This window comes from Tenrec ecaudatus, chromosome 12 (assembly GCF_050624435.1).
Source record: "Tenrec ecaudatus isolate mTenEca1 chromosome 12, mTenEca1.hap1, whole genome shotgun sequence".
Lineage (NCBI taxonomy): Eukaryota > Metazoa > Chordata > Mammalia > Afrosoricida > Tenrecidae > Tenrec > Tenrec ecaudatus.
This window is the reverse complement of record NC_134541.1, coordinates 67,780,620-67,791,848: the sequence shown is the minus strand read 5'-3', so window position 1 is coordinate 67,791,848 and position 11,229 is coordinate 67,780,620. Positions and strand designations below refer to the sequence as shown.

The window sequence follows — 11,229 nt, the reverse complement described above, 5'->3', positions numbered from 1 at the left end:
GATCTTTTTGGCACTAAATACAACACCATTCCCAGCATAGTGAGCCGTATGATTGATTCAAAATGACCTATGCAAGTCCATTTCAGCTTTCCCATGCCTAGGCTAATAATCTTTATGGGTTCCATACATTGTGTTTACACTGTTAATGGATGTTTATAGCCTTTTTTTCTCATTGTAAGCCAGGCTCCATCAGCAAGGTCTGGAAAGCTTGACTCCATCCACATCTTTATGGCTCACGACTTTGAGGCGGCAGCTCTCCTTCAGAAGTATTTTCAGAAAGGCTTTCCAACCTAAGGGGCTCATCTTCTAACAATATTTAGCGATGTTGTGTAGCTATTCATAACGTTTCAGTGGTTAACCCCTCGAAGTGGCCAGCCTATTCCATCTTGAGGCTTTATATCTGACAGTTACCCACTGCTAAGCATAAGGTTTTGGGGGACATGCTTCTCAGAAGTGGACAGCCTATTCCTTCTCCATCATCTGTCCTCAGTCTGGAAGGTCCGCTGAAAGCGGTTCCCCTGGGTGACCTGGAAGTTAACATACCGGTGACATAGCTTCTGGCACAGCAGCAAGCTGCAGGTCCGTGATGGGAAGTCGGGACCCTCAAGTCAGCACACGCTGCAGCATCTTAAGAGTCCCCACGCTTGGCAGATTGCACTCCTTCCACACCCCTCCCTTCCAGATATCCTACACTGGGGCAAAGTGAGGCAAACGGACATCTCACATGGCAACATGAAAGTGCGCCTTCTTGTTTCCACCCCTTTCTCCTTTCCCCTCCCACCTCTTGCTCCCGGTCACCAAGCGCGACTGCGCGTGCCCATCGCGCCAGTGGCTGGTCCCGTGACTGCAGGCCTGCCCCCGAGAGCTCATTGGCCACTGGATGCGCGGGGAGCCCCTCGCGCCGCGCTGGGAGCACGTGCTGGGCGCTGGGCCGGGCTTACAGCTATGGCGTCGTTACTTTGGAAAGGCGACGCAGGAGCGGCAGAGAGCGAGCGGCTGAACAGCCATGTAACCGCCGCCCAGCCGGGGAGGGGAGCAGAGTGGGGTTTAGAACAGGGGCCGCTGGAGGCAAATGTGCGGGAGAAGGGAGGGAGGGCCCGCTAGCGTTTGGAGTGGGTGCTGTGGATGGGAGATACGGGAAGGGGCTTGGGAGAAGGCACGGGGAACAGGCTGTAGAGAAATAGGGTTTGGGTTTGATGGGGCAACATGAGGGCTGAGAGTGACCCCGAAGCTAAGGAAGGGAAGCAGACGGTGGTCCCAACTAGGGCCCTAATCTCCCTTGATTTGGCCATTAAGCTTCTGCTACCGGCCATCTTAAATCGGCCATCATCTTTCCTGCCCCGGACCTTCAGAGAGTGCCTCTGTTAGGGCCAGAGACCCAAGAAAAAGAAACTTGATGTACAAGGGCAGTAGAATAGCTTCTTCAATTTTAAGAAAATTCATGTTAGAGACCTAACCAGAAAGAAAGTCGTTCGTACCTAAAAGTGCAATGGAAACAAAATCCTGGGGTGATCGCCCCACACTGCTCCAGCTTCTGTTAGCGGTGCCCAGGCCGCTTAGGGCCTGCTTGCTAATAATGGTTGAAATCTGTGCCCTTCCACAGTTCTCCAACCTCACCCTTCCCAGAAAGAACCTTCAGGTGGTTAAGAGTACTGCAGTCCCCAAAGGAGGTGAGTGCTGTTCCGGGAAAGCAGATTGACTTTCAGTTCACAACAAATTAACACAACACTGCGTTCCCCTTACCCCTGCCAACTGGAATACCCGTGAGTCCTTTCATCTAAAATCCACCACCGTCTGTCAGTGTACTCTGCAGATTGGGAAGAGCAATTGAGAGAGCATGGTGCAACATTTGGCTTGACAGATATGTTTCTCTCCCATCCTTTAGATGAGTCTATGAATATCACAGAAGAGGATGATGAAGACGATGTAGGTAAGAGAGAAATTCATTTTCATGTATCAACTGGTTTTTTTGTTGATACCTTACTGTTGATTTTTTTTTATTGAAAGCATCATTTTATTGGGGGCTCTTATTATAATGCATACATCAATTGTACCAGGCATATTTGTACATATGTTGGCATCATTCTTTTCTAGACATCTACTTTCTTTCAAAAAATCATTTTATTGGGGGCTCATACAGCTCCTATCACAATACATACGTGCATCCATTGTGCCAAGCACATTTGTACATTTGTTGCAATCTTCATTTTCAAAACATTTTCTTTCTATTTGAGCCTTTGATATGAGCTCCTCATCCCCCCCCCCCCACACACACCTGTCAACTGTTTTCAATTAACCATCACTTTCACAATATGAACAAGTAGGGTCTCTAGCTGGGGGTGGGGAGACTGTATTGATTACATTTCTTTATAAAAATAGTGCACATCAGAAAAAATAGGAAGTTCGGGATGGCCCATAGCTCTCTAGAGGTCATAGAAATGAGTATGTGTGAGATACCAGCCCCACAACCGAATCAGTCCAAGGGAGCAGTTGTGTAATGGAAGAGTAAATTAAAGAGACATCAGACAAGATAAAGCATGCAAGCGCTCACTTCAACCATCATGACTTCTGGAGCCAGGTCCGCGCAGAGAGAGAGATTATATTTCCAACAACAGCTTATGTACTCTCAGGACATGCAAGCCCCCTAATTACAGGTAACCACATACGTAACAAAGTGGGCTGAACCGTAAACCTCCAGGTCCCAGTGCTTTGGAGTAACCTAACCCCAGTACTGTCTCCTGAGCATTGAGAGCTACAGCACATGTCTGCTCTGACAGTCCAAGCTGCTGGCCAGCCAGCAAACTTGCTTGTAAGAGATAACTTTAAGGCAGCACTATTATGGGAGGATATAGTGGGGAACAATATTAATATGAGAATGTGATTGGGACTTAACTGTAACTCACACATGTGAAGGCTTCCCTCCACTCCAGCATCCTAGAAAGGATTCATCCGCATGTACTCTCTTCCTGTTCTGTTTCCTACCAGCATGCAGGGGTGGTTAAGCATTTTTAGCCAGCAATGCAGAATTAGGTCCCCTGGAAATGAATGTAGGCTTGTTATGTGTCGCAGCAGAGTGAAATAAACAGTCCTCATGAAAACAGGGACCCTCAGTGCCGTGTCAGTCTTTCTAGAATCTTCTTTTTAAAAAAAGAACAATTTTGTTAGATGGTATTTAAGAGGCGATTTCTCTCGTGCAATCCTTTCTTTCCTTTTTTTTTTGTGTTTATAGTGGATTTAGCAGCTAATTCCCTTTTAAACAAGTTAATTCGGCAATCCTTAGTAGAATCCAGTCACCATGTGGAAGTCTTACAGAAGGATCCCAGCTCTCCACTGTACTCTGTGAAAACATTCGAAGAGCTTCGGCTGTGAGTATTTTTATCCATTTAATATGGGGAAAATGGGGAGGGGGGCAGGGGGGAACACAAAACTAATCTGTTAATAATAAAACCATCTGGATCTTCTTTGTATGCAAATATTTAGTATTAACACGAAGTGTGCACATTCTGCATGTGAGTCAAGTATTGGCCCCCCCAAAAAACACCTGTCAACTGAGGACAATTTTTGTAGTAAAGTATTTTAATCTTGCTGTGCTTACGGGGGATATTGCTGAGCCAGATACAGCCAGAGTTCTTGTCTCCACACCAGAATCCAGACAACAGGGCCGATTATCTGGAAACCCACACATCAACCTCAACCCTTTGGATAAATGACAAGTCTGCACATTCCTAATTCTGTTTCATTTCAGATGACATTAAAATGAGTGTCAACCCCAGACATGTATCAGTGATATTAAAGAAATGTGTTTTCCACTGTTGAATTTGACTGGCTTTAAAAAAAAAGAAATGTATTTTAATAGAAAGGGAAAGTTACTAATGCAGAGGGTAAAATTCCGCATCCCTGAAGTCCTAACTTTGCCTATTTGATAGGAGATGCCTACCTATGATTGGTTAACACTTGGCTACTGGCAGTCAGCCAGTCAAATGATCTCTGTGCATGCCATTGGAGTGGTGGAGGGTTCCTGCCTGCTTGGCTTTATTCTCTTGTATCTGTCTTGAAGTATCAGGAAAAATACATTTCAAAATACTGGTCGAGGATGATGAAGTAACATTGTGTGTTCTGTAGTATTACTACAAGAGGAATATTGATTTGAGAATCACTATTGATGTTTATTTTTTCATTAATAGTAATTGACAAATCTTACCTAGCTTTCTGCCTGTGGAGAAAATATACCTCTCTTGGCAAACTAATACATTTCTTTTATCAGAAGAACTTTTCCATTTTTGTTCAGGAAATTAAACCTTAAGCTATTGTCATTGTCTTTAGCTTAGGCTTACAGCCATGGGCTGATTCTCCAATAAGCAAGGGAAATGTGGGCCGATTTATACTTCTTTATTAATCTATCGTGAATAGCTTTGGGAAATGAAAGACCTGGAAGAAGGCTTAAATGGTCTCCAAGGGGGTACCCCCGCAAAAACTGGAATTGTGCTGGGTGGAGTGGAGCCTTCAGAGTTCACATTTTTCCCACCAGGCAGGCATTGAGCAAGTCACTCTGAGTTAGTGCACCCAGTGGCATTGCCTGTGAAGGTTCTCTCTGGTCACAGTGAATTTTTTCGTGAAAGTGGTTTCAGTCAAACCTTGTTTTCTGTGATGGCTGATGTAAGGGAACAGCATAGAGCTGTGAAATTTTATTTCCTGCTCAGGAAAAATGCCACAGAAACTGTTGTGATGTTGAACACAGATTACAAGGACAGTGCTATAGTGTATGAGTGGTTTTCTCGTTTCCACAAAGGAACAATGTCGACTGCTGACAAACCTTGTTCTGGACATCCGTCAACTTCCTGAACAGACGAAAATGTTGACTCATAGTGCATTTGGAGTTCGTTCCACCATGTTAGGCTGTTCATCAAGCTTTCTATTTAGAGGTTCTGAAGAGATAACAGCGTGCAACAAAAAGGCCTGATTCATGGCAGACCAGGGACTGGTTTTGCCACCATGACAGTTCACCTGTTCACGCAGCCATCGCAGTGCTTCCAATTTTTGGCAAAAATCATCATGCCTCTCTTGCCTCGTGCACCTTACTCACCTGACCTCACTTCATGTGACTTCTTTTGCTGCTATGAATGAAGAGGGACATGAAAGGACAGTGATTTGCTGAAACAGAAGAGGTGAAGAAAAAAACACAAACAACGAGGTGCTTTCAGTCGTCCAAACAGATGGGTTTGAAAAATGTTTCTAAGAATGGGATCACAGATTTGACAAAGGTATTAAGTGTAATGGAGAGTACTTTGAAGGTGATAAGGTGGTTTTGTAAAAAAAAATTTTAATACATAGCTTTGAAAGAAAATAATTCCAGTTTTTTAGGCATCTACTTGTATTTTTCTACTGTCATGGCTTCAGCACTCGGAAAACCAGCACTAGTGTGCAGAGGAATCCTCCCTGAGTCTGGAGAAGATTAATAAGCGCCAAATGCACATATCCTCCAAGAAAAGCGTCCTTCACGTATATCCCCCAGAAAATGATAAGTTGTCTCTGACAGATGCCTGGCTTCTCACACACTGTTAAAATGATGCTTACCTCTAAAAGTATCTGCTGTCTTTGTCTCCCATTCTTAAGGAGCGATTGACACCGTATGTTTACTCACCTGCCAGACATCCCCTTTGAAGTTTCCCCTAGAAGGCTCAGGATATTCAAGATGATCACATTGGCCATTTTATTGTATGAACTAGCAAGAGGCTTGCAAGCCCCATTACTAGAAAACCTTATTGTTGAATAAACTTGAGACTGCTCTTCTCCCAAGATTGGAGACCAGTCCCCTGCACCCTGTGGTCTGTCCTCTTTCTCTTCCATCATTGCATACGTTGCTCTTCAGAACCCTGTTTGACTGTGGGGCTGGACACAACAAGCAGCTTCACATTTGTGAAATGTGAAACTTTCACTATAGATTACTAAGTAAGCACAAGAAAGCCCCTGTTTACCTTCCTAGGAAACCCGATACTGCTGCTAGCATAATTTGTTATTTCATATGATCAAGCTCTGCAGACATACTTGTGTATGTTTGAGGTTAGGGATGAATGATAACATTTTAAAATAATTACTTTATTTTTAGAAAAGTAATCACTTTAAAAGCTTACTTTCAAATAAGTTTAGAAATATATTTTCCAAGTGTTAGGTCTCAATCTATTAACCATAAATTTTTACATTTTTTATTTTTTGACAGGAAAGAAGAGTTACTGAAAGGGATCTATGCGATGGGGTTTAACAGACCATCGAAAATCCAAGAGACGGCTCTCCCCATGATGCTGGCACATCCGTGAGTTTCCAGGGCAGGGGCATTCTAATGGGGTTGGGTTTCCCCTTTCATTTTCAGTTTGTCCCCATGTTCTTGTATTCATTTTGCGTCCCGTGGTCTGCTCTTTTCCACAGTCCCCAGAACCTCATAGCACAGAGCCAGTCTGGAACAGGCAAAACAGCTGCCTTTGTCTTGGCCATGCTAAGCAGAGTCAATGCCCAGGAATTGTTCCCACAGGTGAGCAACGACTGAGGGATGGATGAGCGTGACTGTGGTGCCAATGACATTTCGTAATGAATGACCCATAGTGCTCATAAACTCAAAGTGACCATACGGGACAGAACAGAACTGTCTGCTTTGGGTTTCCAAGGCTGTAGAGCTTTATGGGAGCAGAAGCATCATGTTTCTCCTATGGAGCAGCTGGTAGGTTTGAACTCCTTACCTTGTGGTTACCAGCCCAACAGAGAACCCACTATGCTACCAGGCTCCTTTCCAAGGGCTGTCAAATTGATTCCCCTCATGCGACCCTATATGGGTTACTGAGGTTTTGCAAATCTTTATGGGGGCAGGCAGCCTCATCTTTATCCCATGGAATGACTGGTGGGTTTGAACCACCAACCTTTCAGTTAGTAGTCCTACACATAGCAGATAGCATTACCAGGCCTCCAGGTAATGAATGGCATCATGTAATAAAATGATTGACTATTGGGCAACAGTATGAGACAATGATAGAGAAAACAAACTGTAGTCCAGTTGGTTCCAATTCCAGCTTCTCTACTTCCTAGTTGAATGTTTTAGAAGTTGCTAGATCTGAGTCTCCATTTCCTTGTCTGTAAATTAGAATCGACACTTCTAAAGACATGGATCATAGTTTTTCTGTTCACCGTTGAATGCCAGTACCCAGAGCAGTGCCTGGCTTGTTAGAAACCACTCATTAAAATTAAACATTGAATGGTTCGTTGTTTGAATGAAACAAATTCCTTATCGAGTTGCTGTGAGGATTAAGTGAAATAATGTACATAAAGTTTTTATGTTTGACATAAAGTCAGCCTTCATTCGTGATAGCTCCATAGCTGTGGTCTAGAAGATCATTCACCCTGCCTCGCTCCGTCAGCAGAGAAGGTAACTGAGGTTTAGAGAGGGAAGAGTCAGACCCACATGCCAGGTTCGACAAGAGCTGTAACCCAACTTTCTGGTCTCCTAATGTAGCCTCCTCTCAGACTGCTTTCTCCTCTGGATTCATTTGGTGAGTGGAGTGCTTGCTGTGCACTAAGTACAAAAGTTCTTCTCTGCAAGCTTGTGATCTGGTCAGCAAGATGAGCTGCAGGTGGAGATGACCAATAGCAGACATGAAATCTGGTACACATTAGATGACCTTCGCGAAGTTTATGTTTAAAGCTGTGCTTTAACAAGTGTTGAGAAAGGTGTGCAGGAACTGTTTAGCACTCTGGCCCTGGTAGCATAGTGGTTACACGTTGGACTGCTAACTTTGAGGTCAGCAGTTCAAAACCCCAGCCACTCTGAGGAAGAAAGACGGCGCTTTTCACTCCCGTGAAGTTTGCCATCTCATAAGCCTGCAGGGGCAGTTCTGTCCTGCCCTGTAGGGTTGCTGAGAGTCAGCATTGACTTTCTGCCAGTGGTTGGGTTTTTGTTTGTTTATTTGCTGTTGACGTGTGGTACCATTTCTTCTCTACCATAGACCCCTAACCGAGGTACCAGGTACAGTTAACATTGCCAGGATTTTCATAGTCTTTACAAACTACAGCCATCGTGCAGGGATGGGTAATATTCTGGTGCAGGTGTGGAGGAGGGCTTGGTCAAACAAGTAGTGCTCAGAGTTGATTCCTGACTGCAGGTAAGAGTGATGAGGACAGTACTCCAGGTGGAATGTCTTACTGACATCCTCTCTCACTGAGGCCTAGCTTCCCTGCATCCCAGCCTCTTTCCTTGGAGCCCCTCCCCCAATGGTAACCAATAACTCGTGTTCTCTTATACTCCAAGAGAGAGGAATGTTTAAAAGGCAGTTACTTCTCCACCTTTCAGCCCTTCCCTGTCCCCATGCGCAACATTCACCTATGAACTGTCAACTTTTATTCAGTTTTAAATACTTGTATTCAATCCTAATCTCCAATTTTACTTTTGTGCATCTCCTAGTCTAACTTTTAATTGTAGTTCAAATTCGGAAGATGGCTTGTATAAACCTTTATCCTTCCCTTCCCCCTTACACACAGTGCCTCTGCCTGGCTCCCACTTACGAACTGGCTCTACAAACTGGCCGCGTGGTGGAAAGGATGGGGAAATTCTGTGTGGATGTTCAAGTGATGTATGCCATTCGAGGGAATCGAAGTATGTACCAGGGAGCTAGTGTGATTTCATTGTTTTAATTTTAATAAATCAATTTATTGGGTGCTCTTAGAGCTCTTATAACAATCCATACATACATCAGTTGTATCAAGCACATTTGTACATATGTTGTACATCATTTTCAAAACATTTTTTTCTCCTTGATGTGGCTTCATTCTTAATGAGCACATTGCATTATGTAATTCATTTTCTCACCTCTACTAAAGCAACACCTATACCGTAGAGTTGCTATTAGAATTAAATGTGATGATATGGAGAAAGCTCTGTGCACAGGAGAGCACATAATAAAGGCCCAGGAAATGACCTCTGTGCCATTTCCGCGTCCTGCATGAGGATACTTCTGCATAGCTTTGGCTGGTAGGTTCAGTTGTTTTGTATAATGTACTATGGGAAAATACTGTGAGGGTACTTTCTAATTTTTAATTTCTTCATGAAAACGTGCTCATAGTGAAAAGGTAAAACTTTAAAACACAGAATTGTCAAAGGTAAAAGCAAAAGGTATTCTTGATTGCCCTCAAAAAACCTATTCTTAAAGATAACCAGAGTTCTATTAACAAACCTCTGTTGACTGTTGTTTGCTTTTACAAACACAAATGTACATGAATATAAAATAATATCAAAAAGCTCAGAAAAATATTCCATGATCACTTAATTCCAAATTTTTAACTAATTCTTTGAAACCCCTTGTATTTATTTTCAATGATAGAGCCATAAAAATGGGAGGACTTTTTTTCCACATGATTTGAAAAATATGCTTGTTTTGGACATCTTTCCATATAAGCGTATGGCTTCACCCCATTGTTTTGCATACCTGTACAATATTCCATGCCTCCTTTCCTACAGCCTGCTAATGGGCATTGCAGTGGTTTTCCATTTGGCAAGCTGTGCCAGTGTCTCTGTAGGGCAGTGGGATTGCTGCAATGTGGCTTTCTAAACGGCCATGGCCTAGACTCAATATATACAGCATAATGTATGATTGTCACCATTAGCCAAAAATCTTGGCAATTAAATTATAAAATTCTGTAAAATCAAAAATCTCAATTTTCACTGGGAAAACTTTATGCACTGTACTTTTGCTAATGAGTTGTCTGTTCTACTGCCCTGAATTATGAACTGTGAGAAACGTTGTATCTGAAGGAGAATTCACAAATCGTTTTTCCCTAGTTCCCAGTGGCACTGACATCACCAAGCAGATTATAATTGGCACTCCTGGGACTGTCTTAGATTGGTGTTTCAAGAGAAAATTAATTGATTTGACAAAGATACGTGTGTTTGTCCTGGATGAAGCAGACGTGATGATTGACACCCAGGGATTCTCCGATCAAAGCATTCGTATTCAGAGGTAATCATCTTCCTGAATCCTCTGTCCTAATTCTTCATTTGTATGTGGCTCCTAATTATTTTTATTGCTTGCTTTGCTACCTTCTTATACCTCTAAAACATCTTGGTGATTTTATTATTGTCATCAGTTCCAGAGACCTTAGACTCCTCTAATTTTCCAGCTGCTTCAGTTTGTAATATTTCCTGACTGCTTACATTTGTGATAGATAGAATCCATTTATGGGTACTGTAACATATTTACCAGTCTCTCTCTCTCTCTCTTTCTCTCTCTCTCTCTTTAAATTTCTAGCAAAATTCTTACTGGAATCTATTAAACCTGATAAGGATATTCTGAGAGTACAATAGGTACTTCATATAAAGCAAAGAACACAGAATCTGGGATCCAGAGACTGATATTCTAATTCTGACTTTGTCATGACTTTAAATAAATCATACTATAAAAGGATGCTGTAACGAAATGAAATTCCTTGGTATAGAAATTATTGAACAGTATCATTAATATCACATGCAAGTAAAATTTTGCTAAAGATAATTGAACAACAGTTGGAACAGTAGTATATCAACAAGTTGCTGCCAAAAATACAAGCTGGCTTCAGAAGAGTGTGAAACAAGGGATATCATTGTTGACATTAGATGGATCTTGGCTGAAAGCACAGAATACCAAAAAGATGCATTTACTTGTGTTTTATTGACTTTGCAAAAGCATTCAGTTGTGTGGATCATAGCAAACTGTGGATAGATAGCCTTGGGAAGAATGGGGATCACAAAATACGTTATTGTGCTCATGCTGAACCTGTACCTAGGCCAAGAGGCAATTGCTCAAACAGAACAAGGGATTTTAAACATAGTTTGAAATCAGGGAAGATGTGCTTCAGGGTTCTAGCCTTCTCGTGTTGCACCAGTAGGACTTGTGACATAATATTGGAGTGCTAAGAACCGGAATCCGTGTCTTTTTCTCGATTTTCAGGAGAACGCTTTCAGCCTTTCTACCTTAAGTAAAATGTTGAGTGTCAGGTTTTCCTATTTACCCTTCATGTTTTTCCAGAAGTTCATTTTAAACCTCTGTTCCCTTAGGCCTACAGTCCATCTCTTGTAAATCATAGCACATATTTGAGGCAGCTTCTGTTTTGTAGTTCTTTCCCCCATTCTCTGTCTTTTGATTAGAATGTTTAGTCCATTTACATTCACCATAAATACCAGTAAGAAAGGGCTTTCTTTTGTAATTTGGCTAAGTT

The 11,229-nt window shown here is 42.4% G+C and overlaps 1 protein-coding gene across 2 annotated transcripts in view; it reads left to right on the top strand.

Moving 5' to 3' along the window:
* The first annotated feature begins 942 nt into the window (after positions 1–942).
* The window catches only part of DDX25 (DEAD-box helicase 25), a 31,525-nt gene continuing 21,238 nt past the window's right edge, over positions 943–11,229 (top strand). The window contains exons 1-8 of one of the 2 annotated variants that reach the window (XM_075527894.1): positions 943–1,008; positions 1,604–1,670; positions 1,886–1,930; positions 3,230–3,365; positions 6,218–6,310; positions 6,424–6,526; positions 8,521–8,635; positions 9,818–9,995. In XM_075527894.1, coding sequence (XP_075384009.1) covers positions 946–1,008; positions 1,604–1,670; positions 1,886–1,930; positions 3,230–3,365; positions 6,218–6,310; positions 6,424–6,526; positions 8,521–8,635; positions 9,818–9,995 — 800 coding nt within the window. In that variant the 5' untranslated portion in view covers positions 943–945. Of the gene's footprint in view, positions 1,009–1,603; positions 1,671–1,885; positions 1,931–3,229; positions 3,366–6,217; positions 6,311–6,423; positions 6,527–8,520; positions 8,636–9,817; positions 9,996–11,229 lie in introns of those variants that run through there. The other variant, XM_075527895.1, reaches the window with a different exon arrangement.